General features: G+C 54.4%; 1 protein-coding gene across 18 annotated transcripts; it reads right to left on the bottom strand.

Annotated features, from left to right (window-relative positions):
- Window positions 1–360: 360 nt before the first annotated feature.
- RAB36 (RAB36, member RAS oncogene family) lies at window positions 361–21,986 on the bottom strand. Of its 18 annotated transcripts, none has more exons than XM_072599604.1 (13): window positions 21,883–21,976; window positions 18,253–18,499; window positions 17,836–18,018; window positions 16,665–16,746; window positions 15,079–15,170; window positions 6,368–6,433; window positions 5,445–5,546; window positions 4,609–4,673; window positions 4,268–4,319; window positions 3,947–4,028; window positions 2,858–2,928; window positions 2,354–2,479; window positions 361–1,629 (listed from the first exon to the last, which is right to left on the bottom strand). In XM_072599604.1, exons 3-13 carry the CDS (start codon window positions 17,847–17,849, stop codon window positions 1,527–1,529), a joined length of 855 nt encoding a protein of 284 aa, XP_072455705.1. In that variant the 5' UTR covers window positions 17,850–18,018; window positions 18,253–18,499; window positions 21,883–21,976; the 3' UTR covers window positions 361–1,526. The 18 variants fall into 18 exon arrangements, 13 of the variants coding, with proteins under 13 accessions (XP_072455705.1, XP_072455708.1, XP_072455707.1 ...); XM_072599607.1 differs by having other exon boundaries at window positions 18,253–18,394; window positions 21,883–21,941; XM_072599606.1 differs by lacking the exon at window positions 21,883–21,976 and adding an exon at window positions 21,438–21,867.
- Window positions 21,987–22,968: the final 982 nt, after the last annotated feature.

Below are 22,968 nucleotides of genomic sequence, written 5' to 3'. Positions count from 1 at the left end.
TGAGACAGTAGTTTTAAGGTGCTCAGCACAGCACATGCCTGGCGCACAGCAGGCCTACATCAGTGTGCTTTGAGATTATTCTGTTGTACCTCAATGGGGAGGAAGTAGGAGGGAAAGACAATCCAAAGAGAAAATGCTTGTTGATCGATGCTACTTACATGGACAGCTCAGACAAGGCCGTGGGACAAGCACAGGGACCCAGAAGTTCCACAGACATGGAAGGCTTGCCTCCGTGTGGAAGGAGGTCTCCAGTGGAGGGACCCAGGGATCTGTCTGTGCCAAAGAAACCATGCTCCATCAATGGGAGACAGAAGTCTGGCTGGTAGAATTCACACCCAAAGAAATTTCCATAGGCTAGAATTTGGGGCTGAATCTAAGAAGCTGGAATTTAATAGTGAAAAACATGGGTTAAAAAAAATCAATAGGGACCAGAAAGGGATGGACATGGTTGGAGAGCAGTTTGTCTGAAAAAGATCTGGGGGTCTAAGAAGGCTACAAGCTTAGTAAGAGCCAAGATGGGGAATAGGCAGCCAAGAAAGCTAGGACACCCTGGGGTTGCATCACAGGAGGCACAGCTCCCAGGGTGCTGAGGGGATAACCCCACCATCTGCTGCCCTGGTCAGGCTTTCTCTGGGACATGGGGGTCAGTTCTAAAGTAAGATGGAGGGTAAGCAGGATGAGGAAGGATCTTCAAATCTGGCTGCAGAAGGCTTAGCAGAAGGAATCAGGGTCACTTAGTGGGAAGGCTCAGGAGGCACCGGCAGCTGCCCACAGGGAGAAGGGAGGAGGCCCCCCAGCAAAGGCTGGCTGATGACTCATCCAGGCTGAGACCCTGGAAAACAATGAAGACCTTTTACAAGCCCCTGTTTTAGGGGCTGAAGCACAGGACTGAGCCATGGCTCAAAGCCATGAACGAGGGCACACGCTTGGCTTATAGGTGAGCAAGTCCTACCCTGAACTTCTGTGGAGGACCCCCGGGGCTGACTGCCCTGGAGGGGAGGGCCCCCTGGGGCTGATGGTCTAGACCTTGGGAAGGTCTAAGATCAGATGGATGGGTTGTTGGCAGTCTCTGAAGCTAGATGGCTCCCAGCGCTGGCCTGGGGTGGTTCCCAGGTTAGACCCAGGTTCAGGTGCAGTCAAGGCCACAGGCCTGACCCTGAAGGCAGGGAAGAGGCAGGCTTGGGTCAGGGAGCAAAGGGTTGGGGCCTGAGTGTCAAGTCTGGGCAGAGGAGGTCTCAGCATGTTGGGGACTCGCCCTCAAGGGCTGCCCCTGAGCTAGGTGAGGGCTCCTCTTCCCCAAGAAGCAAGGTGCCTTGCTCTGCCCTTCCTGAGCCCCTCAGAGTGTTGAGAGCAAACTTGGGGGCGGGTGGGTTTGGTCATTCACAAACCCAGACTGTCCACTGAAGTGATGAGGAGACTCAGATGCAGCTCCTGGGAGCTGCGGGCCAGCCAGGAGAGTCCACAGATCCCGAGAACAAACGAGACTCCGAAGATGCTCCATCTGTCCACTGCCAGCCTGTGCCAAGTCACGGCTCGGCTGAGTGCCTCCTGGGGGCATCCCTCCCTAACAGCACCCAGGGCTGCTGGGGCTGGCACCATCCTGGCTCAAAGCTGAGCTCTCTTCCCTTCCTATAAAGAGAGGAGATAAAGGAATTTAGAGAAAGTGGCCTTGGGCGAGGCTGGAGGAGACGGCCTTTGTTCGTTCATCCATCCATTCCTTCATTTGTTCATCCATCCCTTCCTTCGCTCATTTACTGCAGGGGCCTTGGCTCACAAAGATGAATCCAAACATGGCTTTGGGGGAAGCCTTGGCAGACATTTCCACTTGCTCACTAAACCATCATGGGGTGCTCTGAGGGGAAAGATGAAGGTGGTGCTCTGGGGTGCAGAGTGAGTCATGAGTAGTTGGACATGCCAGCCAGTCATCCAGGGCCTGTGGCGGCTTGGTCTCTGGTGGATGACCCCAGGGATTTGCGTGTGAGCTCCTCCAGTGTGCAGATGGCCCAGAGTATGTGCCTGGGGACAGCCTCAGCTGCTGGACACACCCTGGCAGCCCAAAGCAAAGGCCTAAAATGCAGGGAGGCCCAATGCAAAGGTTCCCCCCTCCCCTAGGGTTCAAGAACAAGGAGGAGGAGGTTCCCCAAAAGACCTGGGGGTCTTAGTAGACTGCAAGCTCAGGGTCAAGAGGATGGTGTGGCCATTGACTGAGGCAGAGACACATAGTGGAGGTTGCAGCCTCTGAGGGCCCCCCCAGTCCCACATTGAGGTGCAGCTAATGTGGCAGACACAATCACAGCCTGCCAGGCACACAAAGGAGCAAACAGGAAGGAGGGAGTGAAGGGCTGGCACGTACTGATGCTGATGGAGGCCCCGGCTCCGATCTGGGCATGGCGGCCACTCTTTTTCTCCAGTTCTTGTAGTATGGACTGCTCGAAGGCCAAGGCAGCAACGCGGGTGAAAAAAGCCTTCACATTCTCCCCTGTGGGAGGACAGGAGGTGGTAACCGGCTGAGGGAGCCATGCCATCGGGCAGCCGCCTGCTGAATTCACACCTATCACCCCACACAGACCGGGCCAGACCAAGCCAAGCCACAGATCCTCCCTGTTCTTCCCTCTGCACCAGGCAGCATGGACAGATGGGAAAACTGAGGTCCCAAGGGACCAGTGAGTCCTCTCCAAGACCACACAGGCTCTAAGTTGCAGAGATGAGATTGGAACCCAGACCCAGTGACTGAAGAAGTCAGTTTTCACAAAGCTTGGTGCCAGCACCCCCTACCCCCACCCTATCTCCCCCCAGCACCCCTTGTCTCCTCTCTCAATGTCCATGCTCAGACCCACCTGTTTTGGCAGAAACTGACCAGTATTCAGCCTGCATCTCATTGGCCAGACGGATGGCGTCCATCTCTGTTTGCTCACAGGCAGGACCTGACTGGGGGAGAGAGCAGAAGGGGCCGGCTTTGTCACGAGCCGCAAACATGGGAGGGGAACTGCAGTGGCTGATGGTGAAGCCCAGGCAGCATGGTCAAGCGCTTCAGGCCAGCCGTGTGGGGTTGCCCGGGGTGTTGGCTGGAGTGCCAGCTGGAGTGCCAACTGTATGCCAGAGGAGCCTGTGGGCTATGCCTGATCTCCATGGGAAAGGCCAGAGAGAGCATTCACCAGGGTCTGGACTGGGAGATGAGTGGGTAAGGAGAGGCTGCTTCCAGGCACACAGAGGGGGGAACAAGAGGCTCCTGACTCTCTGAGAGCCGAGGGGAAGGCGCCCAGGGGATCCATGTAAGCCAAGGGTGGGTTTAGAGATGGGGCCTCTTGGCCAGGGTTGATGGTCACAGGTTGGGAATGTTCCTCAGCCCATTCTAAGTGGACACCTCCAAGATCTCAAACTCCCCCCCCCCCCCAGCTGAGTGGTTACTAAGAAGCCCAGGGGGGCCCCATTCAATACAAAGCAGAGGACCTGGGTTCAAATCTTAGCTCAACTGCTCAGTAGTAGTGTGAGCTCAGGAAAGTCCCCTCCCTCTATGGGCCTCAGTCTTCCCCTGTAAAATCAGGGTGGTGGATGAGATGAGGTGCTTTTTGCTCAAGCTGAGGATCTGGCTCCCCCTCCTCAGGCTCTAGCTTCTATCCCCCGGAGCTGTGTGTGTGCTAGACTAGGTATGACTTCCCCTGGCATACATGCCTGGCACATGCGAGATGTTCACAGTGCTGGGAGGCTGGCAGGCTTGGTGCACCCATATTCCTGGGAGCCTCCTCCTGTCCACAGCCTGAGGCTGGCCTGGCCTTGGCAGGAGTGAATCAGCTTTGGGATCCTGAGCCTGGGGGGCTGCCCACCAGAGGCCACTGATTGACTGCGTGACCTGCCTGGGCCCCAGACACCACAGACACCATGCCCAGTCTGTTCCTTCTGCTCCTAGTACCCCTGCCCTCAGCTCTGGTCACTGCCCAGGCCTCACCAGTAAATCCTTTTTTGTCCCAACCAGGAAAACAAAGCTGGAGCCAGGTTCATTCTCCCTTTGGGCATCTGCCAACCACTGCCTGCAGTATGACAGAGGAGGGAAGACTAAGCTGGGGGGAGGGGCAGTGAGGAGGGAGAAGAGAAAGGGAAGGGGAAGACAGAGGGAGGGAATGTGGAGAGGGAGTGAAGGAGAGAAGGAGAGGGGAAGGGGGAGGGAAGAAAGCCAAGGGGAAGGAGAGAAGGGGAGGGGGAGGGGAAGAGAGAGGGAAGGAGTGGGGAGGGAAAGAGGGAACGGAGGGGTAGGAATCCAGGTACTCACCTTGTGTGGCCCAGGGTCTGGATATCTGCTAGGTCAAATGCGGTGATTATAACTGCCCAGGCACAAGAAGGGGTGTTAGAAACGTCCCTGAAGTACCTGCGCAGTAGGCAGAGCCAAGGCCCAGGCCAGAGGGTACTGCAGCCCTGCCTGCCCCTGCCCCACCTGACCCCCAGCTGTCTCTGGAATGCCATAGGGACCACATAGCTGCCCGGCCCCTCACTGGCCTGTGGCCACCCATGCAGTAGAGCTGTGCTGGCTGCAGGGAGGAGCTGTTCTGGGGGGTGGATGATGGGAGTGCCAGGGCCTGGCCTTTGACCTGGGGGTAGGGGTGGGGTGCTCACCCTGGGCCCCCCTATAGTAAGCTGAAGCGATACACTTGAACTTTTCCTGTCCGGCTGTGTCCCAGCTGTGAGAGGAAAGAGAAGAAAGACCATGGGGGGGTCCCCCATACAGACCAGGGGCCAGCCTGGCGCTGGATGGGGAGCCCTGGCCCTTTCTTGGTTCTGCCATCTGAATTCCTGCCTAACCCTTTAGAAGGGTCAGCCCAAAGTCCAGCCATATGCTGGTGATGGTGACAACCTGGACAGGGGCAGCAGCCCACTGAGGGCCAGAAGGGACCTCAGCCCACTCCCTCAGTTTAGAGAGAGTCACTTGGGTGCCTGAAGAGAAAAGGATTTGTCCAGGCAGTGGCCAGATTCACACATAGGTCCTAAGGTGGGCTACCCCCGCCCTAGCCCCAGCTCTACCTTTCCTCCTCCTATCCCCCACCCCCACCCCAAGGGCTCTCATTCCATCCACTGCTCCAGGACTGGGCCATTCTCCTGAAAGCTGCCTTATGCCTTCCCCAGGCTAGGCCATGACTTCTGAGCCCTTGTGGGTAGGGCCTCCTATGCTGAGACCCAGGGGCCTCCTCCCTCCACCTTCTCGGAGACCCAGCATGCCATGATCATATGGTCACCACTTCAGGCACTTTCTTCCAGTCACTCAGTCCTGTCTGAGGGCAGGGACTTCACCTCCCCACCCACCCTTCCAGGGCCATGGCTTCACAGACTCAGTCAGAGGGCACCTGGTCAGGGGGGTCTGACAGTGGCATGGGGGGAAAGCCAGGCCCAGAGGGAGAGAGGCAGCAAGGACATGGGACCAGGCAGGAAGAGGGCAGAGGCTCGGGCCTACTTACATCTGGAGGCTATAGGGGATCCCAGATATCTGGAACCTTTCAATTTCAAAATCAACTCCAATTGTGGCCTTGTAGTCCCGATCAAAAGTGTCTTTACAGAACCTGCGAAGGAAATATGACTGTCTGTGAGTCCATGGAGGAGGGTTCATCCTCCTCCCACTGCAATCTGGTCTGCTGAGCCTTGTGCCAATGGTAGCCAGGGACATGGAGGTGGGCCCCCCCAGGCCTGGTTATTTTTCTCCCCACCTTCTGCCTCTCCCAGCTCCTGGGGCCAAGGTGTATCCCTCCTCCCCAGAACAGCCCCAAGACTAGGCATGCCTATTATGTTCCCCTAGTCCTGTCTTGTATTCAAGTGCCCTTTTCTGGATACCGTCCTGACACAGGATGCCATGGAGATGGTGCCTGTCCCTTCCCTACCCCACTTAACAGAACCCAAGAGCCTGCAGGATTCTCCTGCTTGCTGCACCCCATTGCTGAACTCTACTGAGCTTGAGGGCTGCTCAGCCCCCCAGAAACCCCCTCTGATCTCTTCCAGAAACATGCTAGTTTGACCACACTTCCCATCTGGTCCCTGTGAAATTGGCTGACTGATGTGCAAGACCATGGGGGCAGCATGGGCAGGAGTGGAGGGCACTGCCCAGTCCAACTGGTCAGCTATAAAGATCAGGCCAATGAGGAGAACCAGGGCAAGGGCAAGGACCATGGACAGAGGCTGAGGAGAAGGATGGGCGTCTGAGGATGGGGAGAAGTAAGGAGGAAAGAACCTGCCCCCAGGGCCTGGGACACACTGAGAAAGACCTTGAGTCTGAGTGACCCAGAAGGCCCGAGGGAGACCCTGAACACAACACTGAGAAGGTCACACAGCTCGGCCCATTGTGCGGCTGAGTGGAGAGCCCCTGAGGGTCTCAGCCAGGACCCAGTACCTGTTGATGAGGCTGGTCTTCCCCACGTAGAGATCTCCAAGGACAACCACCTTAGACACCTTCAGCCTGGGGGAGACACAGCAAGGTCAGCACCATCTTCCACACCCAAGGCCCGTCAGCCCATATGGGGCTGGACAAACCTGCCTGGCATCTTGGGGTGCCCTCCCCCACCAACATCTGCCCAGGCCGAGCCCACAGCTGCTGGAAGACGCAGCCATGACCCAAAGGCTGACTGCAAACAAAAGTGTACGCACACACACATACACAGATACACACACATGCCCTGCTCCACCCCAACCAGGCATGTGGTAAGCAGTAGATTGAAGTCCTTTTCCCATTCTCATTCCTGAATATCCAGAAAGCAGCACCCCAGAATAGATCCCGGAGCAACAGAGCCAGTGGAAAGATGGGGAGGAACAGACTTTTGTTCCAAGAGACTTAGAGGATCAGCAAATAAAGTTGGTACCACTCAAGTACAAGGGGAGCACAGTCCAGCAAACACCAGGACTTCCCCCACATGCCTTAGCACAACCAGGGGAATTCCAGCAGCCAGACTTCCCTGTGCTTTACTGCAGCACCACCTGGCCTCGGCACACACCAGACACCACTGCTAGAATCCAGTTCAGCACCAGGTAAGTGGCCAGCACCTGAGGCCCTAGCACACAAAGTCAGTGGCCAGACCCCTGACCCTTAGCACAGGAAACTTCGGACAGCACTCCCTGTGCTCCAAAAGAAGAGCTTAACTTTAAAAGCAAACACCCTGATCAAAAAGCAAAAAAGAACCTTGACCATAGAGAGCTCTTATGGTACAGAGAAGATCAAAACACAAACTTACAGGAGGACAACCTTGCCAATACATCCACATCTGAAACCTCAAAGGGAAACATGAACTGGTCCTAAGCCCAGAAAGCCTGCTTGGAAGAGCTTAAGAAGGATTCTAAAAGTCAAATAGGAGAGGTAGAAGAAAAACTGCAAAAAGAAATGAGAGGTTTGCAAGACAGTTAACAGTTTGGAAAAGGAAGGACAAAAATTGACTGTAGAAATCAAGGCCTTAAAAAATAAAATTGGTCAAATGAAAAAAAATCCACTGAAGAAAAGAAAAGTAGAATTGGCTAAATGGAAAAGGAGGTATAAGAGCTCACTGGAGAAAATAATTCTTAAAAATTAGAGTTGGGTAAGTGGAAGCTAATGACTCTATGAGACATCAAGAATCAGTCAAACAAAATCAAAAGAATGAAAAAATAGAAGAAAATGTAAAATACCTCATTGGAAAAACAACTGACTTGAAAAACAGAACCAGAAGAGACATTTTAAGAATTATTGAACTATCTGAAAGTGACAAACAAAAACCGAGCCTAGACAACATCTTTCAAGAAATTATCAAGGAAAATTGCCCTGTGGTGTTAGAACCAGAAAGTAAAATACTCATTGGAAGAATCCACCAATCACTTCCTGAAAGAGATGCCAAAATAAAAACCCCAAGAAAAAAAGTAGCCAAATTCCAGAATTATCAGGTCAAAGAGAAAATATTGCAAGCAGCCAGAAACAATTCAAATATCATGGAACTACAATCAAGATTATGCAGGATTTAGCAGCTTCTAAGTAAAGGATCAGAAAGTCTGGAATATGATAGTCCAGAAGGCAAAGGAGATAGAATTACAACCAAGAATCACCTACCCAGCAAAACTGAACATAATCTTTCAGGGGAAAAGATGGACAGTGAATGAAATAGGGGATTTTCAATCATTCCTGATGAAAAGACCAGAGTTAAACAGAAAATTCAATCTTCAAATACAAGACTCAAGAGAAGCATAAAAAAAGTAAACAGGAAAGAAGGAAAAAAGATGGTATTCAATAAGGTAAAACTGTTTACATCCCTACACAGGAAGATATATGTACCTCCTCTTGAGAACTGTGTCTTTATTACAACATTTAGAAGGGATATACACAGGCAGAGAGTGTGGGTATAAGCTGAATTTGATGTGATGATAAAAATAATTAAGGGGTGAAAAATAGGATTGTTCTGGGAGAAGAGGAAAGAAAGAGACAGAAAAGGACAAATTCCATCACATGAAGAGGCACAAAGACCTATTACAGTAGAGGGAAAGAAGGGAGGGAAATGAGCATTGTTTGAACTTTACTCTCATCAGACTTGGATCAAAGAAGGAAAAACATATACGTTCAGTTTTGTAGATAAGAAGTAGGTCGTCTCTATAGAGAAAGAGGGGAAAGGAGAAAGAAAAGGGAGGGGGCTGAGAGAAGGGAGGACAGACTGAGGGAGGTAGCGGTCAGAAGCAAAACTCTAGTGAGGAGGGAAAAGGAGAAAGGAGAAAAAAAGCATAAACAGGGAGAAAATAGGATGGAGAGAGAGAAATAGAGAGTAATCACAACTGTGAATGTGAATGGGATGAGCTCTCCCATAAAATGGAAGGGGATGGCAGAGTGGAATAAGAACCATAACCCTACAATATGTTGTATACAAGAAACACATTTGAAGCAGAGGGATACACACAGAGTAAAGGTAAAAGGCTGGAGCAGAATGTATTATGCTTCAAAAAAAAAAAAGGAGGGGGTAAGAATCACTTTGGTGGTTGGGTGGAGGATGGACTGGAGGGGAAGAGACTAAGACAGGCGGACCCTTCAGCAGCTATTGCCATGGGACAGGTGTGAGGAGATGAACGCCGGGATGAGGGTGGGGCAGGGTCAGAGGAGAGTAGGGGACATATTTGAGAGATGCGGCAGAGGTGAAATGGACAGGTCTTGGCACCATATTGGAAATGGGATGGAGGTGGTAAGAGAGAATGAAGAGCCCAGGATGACTCCTGGGCTGGTGGCCTGAGAGTCGGGGAGGATGGGGAGCCCTGGACAGTGATGGGACAAGTGGGAGGGGGAAAGGCTCAATTTTAGCCATGTGGAGTTTAAGATGTTGACTGGATATTCAAGATGTCTGAAAGGCAGCTGGAGATGTGAGATCGGAGGTTGGCAGAGACTTTGCAGCAGGATGGGGAGATCTAAGAATCATGAACACAGAGATGGTCATTCAATCTGTGGGAGCTGATGAGGTTACCCAGTGAAGAGGGAGAAGAGGGGCCTGGAACAGAGACCTGTGGGACACCTTGTGGTTAGATGGTGTGATCTGGAGGAGAGTCCAGCAGGGAAGACACAGGAGGAGCAGTCAGAGGAGAACCAGGAGAGAGGAGGGGGAAGAGGAGAGGGAGAGAGAGAGGAGGAGAAGGGAGGGAGACAGAGGGAGAGGAGAGAAGGAGTGAGGGAGAGAGAAGGGAAGGAGGGAGGGAGGAGAGAGGGAAAGAGAGTAGGGAGGAAGGAGGAGGGGGGAGAGGGAGGGAAAAAGAGGAGGGAGGGAGAGGAGGGAGGAAGAGAGAGAGAGAGAGACAGATAAGGAAGGAAGGGAGAGGGAGAGGGAGAGAGACAGAGAGGGAGGGAAGGGAGAACGTGAGGAGAAGGAGACAAAGAGAGACATGAAGGGGGGAGGGAGAGACACGAAGATAGGAGGGATGGGGGACAAAGAGGAGGAAAGGAAGAGGCAGAGAGACCAGGGAGAGAGGAAGGAAGGAGAGAGAGAGAGACAGAGGGAAGAGAGAGAGGTGGGAGAGAAGGAGAGGAGGGAGGAAGGGGGGAGGAGAGAGAGAGGTGGGGGAGTGCCCTGAGAATGCAGAGGGAGGTGTGTCCAGGAGCAGTGCCCCAGCATCCAAGGCTGCAAAGAGGTCACAGGGAAGGAGGATAAGGAAAGGCCACTGGACGGGGCATAGGTAGTGACTTTAGGGAGGATGGTTATGGTGGAATGAGGAGGTCAGAAGTTGGACTGGCAGGGGTATAGAAGAGAGGAGAGATGGATGTGGAGGCAGAGGATGGGGGACCAGGGCAGGGTTTCTGGGGTGCTCTTCCCCTCCCTGTACCTGCTGATGCTATGCCTGTGAGGCTGGGGCTGGGCCTCCGGGCTCCAGCTGCCTCTGAGGTTCAGGTGCCTTTGCCTGAGCCTGAGAGTCGGTTTCCCAAGCCTCGCACCAATCTCGTCCGTTGGAGGAGTGCTGGCTGCCCAGCAGCAGGCTGCACTGGACCCTGAGCTCCCACTTCCATGGGTGTCCTGGGCTCCTGAAGTCGTAGTCACAGAGGCTGGGGGGGAGGGGTTACAGGCTCTGATTTTCAGTGTGGAAGTGCACTGACAAGTCCTTATTTAAGCTGGCCTTTGGAGCCAACAGATAGAGTTGGGCCTAATCAGGAAGACCCTGAGTTCAAATCCAGCCTCAGACACAAAGCTTTTCCTGCCCCCTCCTCAGCCAGTTGGGCCTGAAGCTCCCCGAGGGGAGGGACCTTTGGGCAGGAAGGCAGGAGCTTCCCTGGATGGGCTCATGGCCTGCAGCTCCATGGACAGCCGCCAGCCTCCAGGTCTGGGAGAACAGGCTGTGAGGCCGCTGACCTGTCCAGGGTCCTGGGAAGACCATGGAGGACAGGAGAGGAGCCACCAGCCTGGATGGGAAATGTGCAGCCTGAGTGCTCAAGAGCCAGTCAGTGTGGCCTTAGCGTGGCCTAAGGCCAGGGAGCCCAAGATATATTATTGTATGTAGACCTTAGGAAGGACCAAGGCCCACAGACCCCAAGCAGGCACTTCTGGTCTTTTCTGCAGGATGACACAATTTATCTGGGCAAGACAGCGCAGACAGCCCCCTGACCACGTGGGTGCATCAGCCAGCTGAAACCAAAGAATGATGGCTAATGGCTGTATATGAACGTGGGGGAAGGTCCCCAGTGCGGGGCTGCAGGGATCTGCGCTTAAAGGCAAGGCCGCCATGCTTAATTTGGCAGATGGCACAAAGTTAGGAGACCTGGCTGGCCGCCTGGAATCTTGGCAGGGAGAACTCAAGGCCAGATCCGATAAGAGGGAATTGAAGAAGGAGGGTTAGGCTCAAGAAATCCCCCCAAGATGGGGGAGAGAGCAGTCAGACCAAGCAAGCCCTGTGAGCTAACCTGACCTCAAGCTGCCTGTGGGAAGGCCCTGGGGGCATAGCAGGAAGGAGCCACACCCAGTCCTGGACAAGAGAAGACCCTGGAGGGCTCCTTCTCAGTATGCATTTAGAGTTCCCTTTCAGCTGCCCTGCCCATCCACCAGCGGCCTGTTCATCCAGTGGCCCAGCCACTCATCTACCCAGCAGCCTGTTCACCCAGCAGCCTGGCCTTCTCCATTTCCTCTCCTCTTCTCTCTTCTCCATGTGGTCCAGCCGGGTACTATCTCGGGCTTGGACTCTGGGGTGAGGCTCCTGGCTGGCGTCCATTCTTTAACCTGTCCGCTCTTCACATCCTGGTCTATGGACATGTTCCCCAGCAAGGACCCAAGCCCAGGGCTGCAGCAGGGTGAAGGCTGGGCACAGGAACTAAGGAGGTTATGTTGGTGGAAAGACCACTGAGATGTTGCAGGACCACCTGCCTGCCCCACTACTGACCCCTGAGGAGAACTGCCCCAAGCGCAGTCTCCTGTTTTAGATGGTGAGCTCCTGCAGACCCCAACGTGGGGTGTCTGGGGATTCCCAGGGCCTTGCTCAGGGCCCAGCACTGAGGGGATGCTCAAGAAAGGCTCCTTCCTTCCTTCCTTCCCTCAGCCTCCAGGCCTGGCTTCTCTGTACCAACGGCCTAATATCTACCTCGCAGGGTCCACAGGTCCAGCCTGTTCTTCTTCCAAGGCCCTAAAATCTGCTGTTGCTCCCCCTGCCTTGAGACCCAAGTAACCCCTCTGCAGCCTGGCCTTTCAGGCTTCCTGCCTCCTACAAGGCTCAGCTCAGGGACCACCCCCTCCATGCTGTCTCCTCCACCCCCCTGAGGTTCTGTCCTGCCTCACAACGCCTGCAATCACGTCTCCATGCTGAACACTCCCTTCCAGGCCAGAGGCTGTTTGACAACCTAGCATGATTTGGGGCCCACCACACATGCCTAATTAATGCTGGTTAAGTTGACCTGAGGGAGGGAGGGTTCCGTCAGACACCCTACTTGTTGCTGATCTTGGGACACAGGACAGGAAGGTTTCTGGCTCTTCCTGCTCAGGCTCCTTCTCCCCAGCCAGGGAAGTTTCAGGTTTAGGAGCCTTCCCTCCTTCAACTTGCTGAGACAGGTCAGGCCTCCTCTGCCTCCACTTCTGCTCTGATGCCCACCCTCCCTCCAGTGGCCCAGGCTGCTGTCTTGTCCCTGTGAAGAGCCAAAGCTGACATCATGTTCTGGGGAGAACTTTCTACTTTGTCCCTAAGACCAAGCCTAGGCCTCTGAAGATGAGCCCAGGGAGGGCTCATCAGAGGACCGCATGCACTTCCTGTTCTGACTTCAGCTGGGCCCTCACTGCTGCCTGGCAATCATTCCACACCAGCCTTGTCAACTCACTCTTCCCAATGACCCTGCCCCACGTCCTCAGTCCCCTCAAGCCTCCCTTGGCTGAGACCCTGCCTCTTATTTAACAGAAAAAATGGGGGTGATTTGCTGTGGGTTCCCCCTACCCCCATCTCCCATCACTCAGGAGGATCCATCCCAGCTCCTCTATTGGGTCAGAGCCCTTCCTAACAGGCCCCGCCCTCCTTACAACCTGGCTTCCTGGCTGCTCCCCCCACTAGCTGGCAGCCTCCAGATCTCCTCCTTCCTCCCCGCCCCCCATTACTGGGCCTTCCTTGACCCTGCCCATTAGACCACAAAGTTCCCTGGGGGCAGAAACTGTGCCTGTGCCTGCTCCATATCCTCTGTCTTGGCACAGGGCCTGGCACACAGAAGTCTCCTTCAATGCTTGCTGACTAAAGACTGACACCCTGGAATGCAGGGAACATTTGCCTCCCCCTCCCAAAACTGAAAGCTCTCTGGTCTGTCCCTTCACTTTACAGATGGGGAAACTGAGGCCCAGAGAGGTTTGATTGTCTCCCTTTCAGGCTGGAAGTTCCCACCCAGGCCTGCTTTGTTGGGGGGGGGTACGGGGAACGACTTACCTCCCACCCCCAGGCTGAGGCAGAAGCAGAGGTGGCAGTCTCCATCTCCCGCCTCCCCCCCACCCCCTGTCACGTTAATGTAAGGTTAATGGTGGGTAGGGGGAAGTGTTAAAGGTCTCCCCTGCCCATTAATAGGCCTCAGTACCTTCTGTTCATTTCTATTGAAGCACTGGGTCAGAGGTTCATGCTGACTCTGAAAAGGGTGTAAATAAATACTCTGAGGTAAGGTTTTACTTTGGAAGTGTTTGTTTGGCCGGATGAGACTGTGGGAAGCCACTAAGGAGGCCTCAGCTTTGAAAACCCAGATGTTGGTGCTTGTCTGTCTGGTAACTATGTGTGTATGTGATGGTCAGACAGTTGGATTTGTCCTTGGTCTATGATGTACGTAATGCAGTGGGAAGCCCTGCCTGCTGGTCTTTATTTCTCTGCTTGTATTTTGTCTGCTGGTGAATATGTTTGAGTAATGTTGTAACTCAGCCATTTAGTTTCATCTTTGTTTTATTTGATGCCTCCCTTTGTCAGTTGTGCTAGCTGCAGATTTCTGTGTGAATGAAGTCTTGTTGTAGGGTACTCATATGCTAAAGGCCTTCCTAATCCACTCAGCCTCCAGCCACTGTTTGCTCTAGAGCCAGGTGTGCTCCGCGCATAACAAAGAAGGGGAGATGTTGGGATTGGAAGCTCAATTCCGTGTGGACAGTCTCGGGCGGGTAAAGGTGGGAGCTTCTAAATCTTAGAGCTCTCACGAGACCCCCCAAGGAAACGGCAGGGGATCAAGGTGAACCGAGCTATCTCGAGTAATTCCGCCTCTTCCCGTGAGAAACGTGATGGGAGAGAGATCTCCCTGCCCTCGAGATTGTCCCGGATCTGGGCACACCTAGTTACCTAACAGCACGGTATTCAGATGCAAACTATGCGGCTGAAGGTTAAGTAGGATTGAGGAAGCCTGAAAGCTCTCTTAGCACGTGAGGAGCCAAGAGGACAGTAGGCTCTGCTTTTCTTCTTTCCTCTCTCCCTTCCCCCTCTCTCCCCGCTTGTACTTCTACTTCCAATCCCTTAAGATCTTAGCCTCCTAAATATGGAAGTCACTCACATATTGTAGCAGATCATGTTTGTGTATGTGTATGTGTTTGTGTATCATGTTCTGATTTGTTATACGATTTCTTTCATTTATCTTAGTCTGACTACATAGTATGACTATAGTAAAAATATACTCAATAGGAAAGTATATGTAGAATCTATACAGAATTGTATGCAGTCGTGGGGAGGGAGGGGGGTAGTGGGGAGTAGGTGGGGAGGGATAAAATCGCAATTGTATGGCAGTGATTGTTAAACATTACAAAATAAAAAAAAAAAAGATCTTAGCCTCCTTAGGAAATCTCCCCCTCTTCCTCCTAAGGAAGACCCCCCTGCACTTGTAACCGAGACCCTGAAATAAAGCTCAACCCTTGTTCGACTCTGGAACGTCCTTTCTCTCATATGAGCATCTGGTTTGGGCCAACCGAAGACCTCGGAGGTGAGGTAAGAAGACTCGGGTAGCCCACACAGGCCCCTAGGCCTGGCAGAGTAAAATGATTGTTGACACCCCAAAAGTTGCTTTCCTTTTAGAAAATCAGATCTAAGAACTTTTAAAGCAGGCCCTCCTGCCTATGCTGGGGTCCTTGCTGTTATAGCAAGGACCGTTCCCCTCTTCCCTGACTGTGCCCAGAGTGAGGCTGGGCTGGCGTCTCCATCACTCACCCCACTGTGCCCGTCCTCCGCTCCTGGCAGGCAGCTCGCACCTGCCTATGGAAGTCATCCTTGAGCTGAAGGCAGGCTTCAGGTGTGTACCACTGCAAAGACACAGAGACACAGGCCCCTTGAGAGGAGGTAGGAGGGTGGACAGGCGGGCAGCTGGTACCCAGGAAAAAGGTGGGCCAAGGCCTGTCCTGACTGTGCCCATGGTGAGCACCCTGGCCATTATCTCTGGTCCCTGCTTGAAGCCCTGGGATGATTCACTGAAACATTCCTTAGAGTCCGCCTTTGGGGTCCCCCAAGGCCCCAGGGGCTAAGACTAAGAAGGGACAGAGGGGAAGCAAGGGTGGGCAGGGAAGTCCCTCCCTTCTGTCAGCCTGAGTCTCCTTCCTAGGTATCAAAGATTAGTATCATTCTCTCCAGCTCTAAGCAGAAATGACAAAGCCCAAAGAAATCCTTTCTAAAGCTTGGGAACTCAGGACCTTTTGTACTCTAGATGACAGCACATGGGGCTGACCCCCAATAACAGAGCACTGACCTCCAACACCAGCCCTGTGAGGCACTTCCAGTATGGGACTTCCCTGCATCCATTCAGAGACATGAAGAGACTCTTCCCCCTGGGTTTCCCTAGGCCCAGGTCCTCCCTGTGCACTAGTGGCTCAGATGCCTCCTGCCATGACTGGGGCTTCCCCAGACCACAGGGCATCCTGGCTACACTGGCCCATGCTGGGTGGCCCCTGTGTCACTGGGCCAGGAGAAGAGGATGCAGAGGTAGAAGCTGTTGCCTGGGTCCATGGGCTGATGCTCACTCCCCTCCCCCACACCCAGGCCCTCCCCTGCTGCCCACAAACACCCCTTCACTGGACCTCCTCTCTCCCCATTCCCTCCAGCTAGTCTCTGCTGGACAGCTCCCCCATATGGTGGGGAGGGGGACCTCTTCTCACACTCAGCAGATTGAGAGCTTCCTCACCATCCCTGCCCTGTGTGGGGGTTAGGGTTGGCTGTGCCCTCAAAAAAATGAGGGGGGCCAAAAAGTGGAGATGAGGAAGAGCATGCCAGGCCCAGGGGGCCAATGACCTCCACAGGAGATCAACCAAGACTGGAGGGGTCAGTGGGGACCAGGATGTCCAGGAGCTCTGACCCTAGAGGTTACTCCAGCCACCAAAGTGATCTTTCTACAGCACAAATCAGACTGTGTCATAAGTGGGGAGACTGAGGCCACTGGCAGACCCCACCAGCCAACGCAACAGTTCAGGTGTGAGGTGATGAGGGTCTGCATGGGTGGCATCAGGGTCAGAGAAGAAAGGAATGTCCCATATTTGAGAGACAGGATGGAGCATGAAGGCCTGGGAGGATGCAGGTGGCGTGTAGGATTTTCTGGGGGACAGATGAGGAGCCCCTCTCTGGCCATGCTGAGAGTGAGATGGTGGGGGGCCGTCAGGTGGATGGAAGGATCTTGGGCCATCAAGTACAATGACTGGTGGCCTGGTCTGCCTAGAGCCCAAATGACAGGGAAGGGAAGAGGGGGAGGGGAGAAGGAGGAGGCAGGCTCCACGCTCTGGGCTGGGTGCTGGCCCTAACCAGAGCCTTACTTTGGGAAAGTCAGAGATGACTCGGTCATGGCTGACGGGTGGCCCCAGATGCATCAGGTGCGATTCCATCCTGGCCAAGTCCCTGTAACACAAAATGGAGAACAGAGGAAGCCTGAGGAACAGAGGGCAGGAAGCCGCTGATGCCCAGGGACACAGACACACTGACCCCCACCAATGCCCAGGAGTACAAACACAGAGACCCTCCTCATTTCTGCAGAGTCTGGTTCCTTCTCATCCTTGCTAGAAACCTTAGGAAGAGGGCGGGGAGGGAGGCAGACCCCTCCAGCAAACAAGCCAGCCCCTGGGGTCTGCAGCTCAGCACAGGCAACGGGGCATCCTTCAGCCCTCTGGATGCTGCCCAGAAAGGTCATCGAAGGTCTGGACCCAGAACAGAGCCAGGCCACAAAGGGCCACCGGTACAGGGAAGGGACAGGAAACAGAGACTAGCCTGTGCCAGTGTGCATTTAAGGTTAGGGGTCTCCTACAGCCATCACCCACCGGCCTGTGCCCTCCCCTCCTCAGAGCTGGAGGCCAAAAGGCCATCTCCATGCCGGCCCCAGACCTCTACCCCCTGGCCCTCTGGAGAGTGGCACCTTCCCTCCTCCTAGGTACCAGCTGCCCCCTGGCATTCCAGGGATTCTTCCCTCACCTTTGCCCTGGTGCCCAGCCCCCAACCATGAGGCACCACCCCCACCTCTGAGGCATCCTTCCCTCTTTCCCTCCTTTGAGTCTCTCATCCACAGGCCTCAGCCCTTCCCAGCCTCCCTTCTCAGGCTTGCAGCCTCTTCCAACTGGGTCTGCTGGGGATTTAAGGTAAGACCTGCCGAATTGCTGAGGAAGGGGAAGAAACAAAGATTTAGAAAGCACCTACTATGTGCCAGGACCTGAGTGTGCTAAGTGCTTGTTACAAACAGGATCTCATTGGATCCTCACAGCTACCCTGCTATTATGATCCCCATTTTACAGATGAGGAAACTCAAGTAGGCAAGGGTTATGTGACTTGCCCAGGGTCACACAGCTTTGCTAGCTGTGTTTGAGACCAGACTGGAATTTGAGTCTTCCTGATTCCAGGCCCAGAGTTCTGTGCACTGGACAAAGTGATCCATCATTTGGCAGGGAAAATCCTGCATAACTTGGGTGCTGTAGAGAAGTGAATAAGGAAAAGCCAGACCTGCCTGACCTCATCGTCAGGGAGAACTTTGGGTCCAGAGGAAGATGGCTCAGAGGAGGCACAGAGGACGCCGAGGCCAAGGAGAAGCAGGCATCACAGAGACTCAAGGCCACCAGTTCCCCTTCCAGAAAAGTCACACTCAACTACCAGCCAACTCACAACGAACAAAGATGGCTCCCAGGCCTACAAGCAGGGAAAAGTCGAAAAGTCATCTCCCTCACAGTGTGCCCCCCACCAGGGCAAAGGCCAACGGTCAGTGTAGGCAGGAAAATGGGAGGGAGAATCCAGTGCAGGTCAACAATTCTGGAAAGTAATTTGAGGGCAGTGCTTTTGCCAATGGGAGACTGAAAAACCGTTCCATTTCCCCCACCCTGTGCTAGGCCCAGAGCCCAGATGCCCAGCTGTTTACAGAGGTACCTTCTGTGGTAGCAAGAGCTGGCCCCTGGGGATGCCCAGATGGGGTGGTGGACACAAAGACAACGGGGGCACCGTTGGATGCAGGGGCAGAGCCTCCTCCCAAAGCCTTGGTCTTGGTGCAGTGGTGGTGACGGTGATAAGCCTGGAAAGGTGGCAGGGGGCAGGGATGGGCACTGGGTCACACTCCACAGGCTCCTTTCCTGAAAGGCTTTTCTCCACCTTCCTCTTTCTTTAGTACACCTGGATACTTGGCAGGGAGGGGAGAAGGGAAGGATATATCTGGCAGTGAAAACAAATCACAGGAAAAAGGGAAGGAAGCCAAGGGCAGTCACTGGGTTTAATTAACACCAATTAGGAATAGAAATAGGCCGTGAAAGCCTGTCAAGTTTCCCACAGTGGGTGCCAGGCGAATATCTCAAGGAGGCCAAGACAGGGGAGAGGCTCCAGAGAGCCCCCAGTGGTCTGCCCCTTTGTGGAAGCCAAGATCAGGGATAGGGCAGTCTCTCAGGGCAGCGAGGGGACCCATGAAAGGATGTACCAGAAGGAGAGGTGTTAGGGGGCTGGGAAAGACTGGCTGCCAAGAACCTTGGGCCCCTTGTTCCCTGCAGAGGTCAGTGTGACCAGAGGGAAGATGGGGAAGCATGCTCCTTGGGTGGAGAGGCACTCCAGGTGAGGAATCTTAGAAGCACAGAATCTGAGCAGCCCAGTCCAAGCCAGGCCCCAGAGGAATCCAGGCTGGAAAGTATGAAGCCTCCACTCCAAGGGCACACCTCCTTGTCAGGCAGCCCAGCCTGACACACTACGCAGCCCCAATATCCCTGTGCCCCCTTGCTCTCGATCCCTAACTGTGCTGGAAAGGAGGTTGGACAAAGAGAGAGGACAAGGGACTGTCTCCTCCAGGAATCCCTCCCTTGACAGGACCGCCAAAGTCTTGTTCTGACCACAATATCTCCCTCCTGACACCACAGACCATTTGCCACATCTCCACTATCTCACCTGTGCAGCACTGAGTTTTTGTAACCAAGGGCAAGACTTTACATCTATGTCCGCTGAATGTGACCTCACAGGAGTCAGTCCAATGCTCCAACCCATCCACCAGATGCTTTCAATGTCATCTCTGTCCTTGACTGTGCTAGCCTCCTGTCTTTGCTTCCTGACAGTCACCCGGAGCTCAGGTCCAAGCCCAGATTCCAGAGGCCTCCACTAGAGACTTCCAGCCACAGTGAATCTAGCCCATTATCGAGCAGTCATCCTATCCGCTCTGAATCCCCAGAACCGCGAGTCATCTAATCCATCTTTTCCACCTGGATCTTCTGAGATACTTGATCAACATCTGCTAAAATCAGGCAGCCTCTGTCTAGAATGCTTGGCTCACTGGCGATTTAGCAGTTCAGTCCAGGAAGGGGTCCAGTGGGACCCCTTATTCTTGACAAAGCCAGGCTGGTGCTGGAGAATGCCCATGTCCCTTTGTATGGGCCTGCCAATCATTTTTTTAATGGCCTTTTCAGGAGTTTTCCTAGGATCCAAAGTCAAACTCACTGGCCTGTGGTTTGCAGTATCTCTTCTCTTTCTTTTGAAAAACAAGATGATTACATATGTAGACTCCTGGGGTCCTTGTCTCAACTTTCACTCAAATGTGTCAGGTCCTTAGTGCTCTACGCTTATGCCTAAGCAATTGGGTGGGGGAAACAGGAGAAGAATGCCTTTCTAATGCTCAAGAGCCCCCACCAGTGTGCTTCCATATCATGACTATTAGTTAATATAAGTTAGTCAATTGACAGTCAATTGGACTTTTAGAAAGGGTAATTTTACTAAGGTAACAGCAGTGGTTACAAGCAATCCCACCCCACTCTCACCCCTCTTCAAAGCTGTAACCAAGAAGAGCCCAGCAAGGCATTCTCCTCCCACTGCCTGTGTGAGAGCTCTCACAGAGCTCTCTTTCCTCTCTACACCCAAATGCTCAAGTCCCCGATTCTGGTTGGCTCTAGATAGGCCCTCCCAACCCAAAACCAAGTTATTGCCAAGTCCCTCAACCAATTTGAGCAGACTTCCTGGGCTTCATGCTCATTGATCAAGGACTTTTTAGTTTGTAGCCTACAACGGAGTCAATATTCTTGGCACTGACTTGAAATGGGATAGGGTGACTGACTCATTCCACCAGCCTTTTGGGCCAATATTTGTTTGTCTCCAGTACTGGGGTTCCCCTTTGGTTTTCTACAGTCTTTCAAATATCCCAGACAGAGGCTCAATAATCCCACCTGGCATTTTTGTCAGAACCAAGGCTATACAGAGTTCACCTGGGCCAGAGAACCTGAGCTTATGCAAGCCAGCACTTCCTGTGTCCTTACCCCTTTGGGCATTAATTCCCTGTTATGTGAGTCACATCCAAGGTTCTTCTGCTTAGCAGAGAAAATGCAAACAAAATAAACATTAGACAGCCCTGCCCTCTCTTTGCAGTCAGTAATCAATATCCCATCCACCCCAGCAAATGTCCTAGTCCTCTGAAATTCCTTTGCCCTTTGCCTGTTTTGGCTTATTCCTGGCTCTAAAGCTCTTGGGTGGCACAGTGGATAGAGTGCCAGGAAAATCTAAGTTCAAGTCCAGGCTCAGACACTTCCTAGCTGCGTGACCCTAGGCAAGTCACTTAACTTCTGTCTCAGTCTTCTCACCTGTAATATGGGAAAAAGAACCATACTCACCTCCCTGCATTGCTGTGAAGGAAAAGTAAGCTAATAATTGTAAAGCACTTAGTGAAGTGCTTGCCGAATAGTTAGTAGGCACCATATATGTTGGTCAGTGTTATTATTACAGAACCAGGCAGACCATGCTTCTCTGTCATCTGTTCCCTGGCTTGTAGGCATCTTACATTCTTTTTAACATCCTGGTGGGAGAGTTCACTGCGCAGCCACATCAGTCTCTTCAGATAAATCGCATTTTTCCTCATAGGGATTATTTTTTGAGTCTTCAGCTTTTCACTCCATCCCTCCTGGGCTGACCCTTCCTGAAGCATTGTGCCTGTCTTTCCTTAGAGGCAGCTAGGTGGCACAGTGGACAGGGCACCGGCCCTGGAGTCAGGAAAACCTGAGTGTTGGACCTCAGACACTTCCTAGCTGTGTGACCCTGGGCAAGTCACTTCAGTCTGCCTGCCTCAGTTTCCTCAACTGTAAAATCACCATGGCACCTACCGAGGAACGAGGGAGATGTTCGTAAAGCACCTGGCACGCGGCGGACGGCTAACAAACGTCATCACCTTCTGCACCTGCTCCGAACTCGCCGACACCTGCTTCCCCACATCTGGGCTGCAGCTCCCTCCTCACCGCAAACCCCAGGGGCAGCCAGTTTTCAGGTGCTTCCCAGCCCGCTCCCTGCCTCAGTTTCCCCACAGCTGGCGTGCTGAGGGCCCTGTAAACCCCCGAGCGCAGTGTGCGGGGCGGGGGGGGGGGGGGGAGTGTCCATGCTCCCTGCGAGCGTGGAGGGCGGCCCGGCGGGGCGCAGGGCAGGGACTCCGGCCCTGACCCCAGGGAAGGGGCGCCCTCTCCCCTACTCCCCCGTGGGCCTGTCCTCTGCTCCACCCGTGCCCACAGTCCTTCCCGCCCGGACCTCCGCCTGCGGGGGAGGGGGCCCACTTACCCAGGCTGCAGCGTCCAGCCAGCCCAGCTCCGCCCGAGGGACGCTCAGCGTCACCATAGCAACTGGAGAACACGCGTGCGCAGTGCGCGCCGCCTAAGTGCAGGCGTGCCCAAAGGGGGAGGGCAGAGCACTGCGCGTGCGCACTTGGGACGGAAGGGGACGGGGCGGTGCCCCGTGTGCGGATAACTGACGAGACGGCGGCTGCGCGCTCTGCGGCCCTGGGAGGCGGGGCCCCGGGAGGCGGGGCCCCGGGAGGCGGGGCTCTGGGAGGCGGGGCCCCGGGAGGCGGGGCCCTGGGAGGCGGGGCCCTGGGAGGCGGGGCCCTGGGCATCCCCCTGCCACGTGACCGAGAGCCTGGAAACCCTGGCGGGCCCAGGAAAGCACCCCACCCCTATGTGTGTTCTCTGGGTCCCCCGCCTCCCCCACAGGGACCCCCAGTCCTGTTAGAGCGCAGGCCCGCGGGGGGGCCAGGCCCGCCGGGAGGGTGCCTGAGTCTGGGGGGGCCCAGATCGCCAAGCCTGGCCACGCGATCCCCACAGTGCAATCTTGTTGAGGGTCGGGGGCCGGGGCTCCCCCAAACCTTGGAGAGGGCAGAAAGGGGGCTCCTCAAAAAGGGGGGGCCTGACCTCGGACAGCAGAGTGGGAGAGGTCTCAGAGAAGACAAGACAAGGGAGAGGGCAGCCCCATGGCGGGGGCCTGGGAGGGGGATTTCTGGAGGTGGAGGTTCTGGGGGGATGGGGGAGGCCAGGAGTGGGGAAGAGGCCCCGAGGCCCTTGGGGGGGCAGGGCAGGGGGGCGGTTCTGAGGACTGGGGCAGAGGTGAAGTCCGGGGACCTGGCACCATGTTGGATCTGTAGATGGGAGAATCCAAGACAAGCCCCAGGCTGGGAGCCAGGAGGCCTGGAAGGGGGAACCAAGGGCTCAGAGGGGCACCCTGAGGGGCACCCCAAGGGCCTGGGGCGGTGCTGACAGCAGAAGGGAGGTAGGAGGTGAATTCTACTGGCCATAGTAGAGACAGTGAACAGTCCAGAATGACTCCTAGGCTGGGAGCTGGAGGGCCTGGGTGGGGCCTCAACAGTGATAGGGA

The sequence above is a fragment of the Notamacropus eugenii genome, chromosome 4 (genome assembly GCF_028372415.1).
Source record: "Notamacropus eugenii isolate mMacEug1 chromosome 4, mMacEug1.pri_v2, whole genome shotgun sequence".
Lineage (NCBI taxonomy): Eukaryota > Metazoa > Chordata > Mammalia > Diprotodontia > Macropodidae > Notamacropus > Notamacropus eugenii.
Note: the sequence above shows the minus strand (reverse complement) of the source record. Positions and strands in the feature narration are given on the sequence as shown.

Excerpts from the sequence above, each read along its gene's own strand:
- RAB36 (XM_072599599.1), bottom strand. The coding sequence starts at position 21,499 with ATGACGTTTGTTAGCCGTCCGCCGCGTGCCAGGTGCTTTACGAACATC. Across the intron at positions 4,320-4,608 it reads TTACTATAGGGGGGCCCAGG|TTATAATCACCGCATTTGAC; the intron begins GTGAGCACCCCA and ends GTGCCTGGGCAG. Across the intron at positions 2,480-2,857 it reads GAGATGCAGGCTGAATACTG|GGGAGAATGTGAAGGCTTTT; the intron begins GTCAGTTTCTGC and ends GTCCTCCCACAG.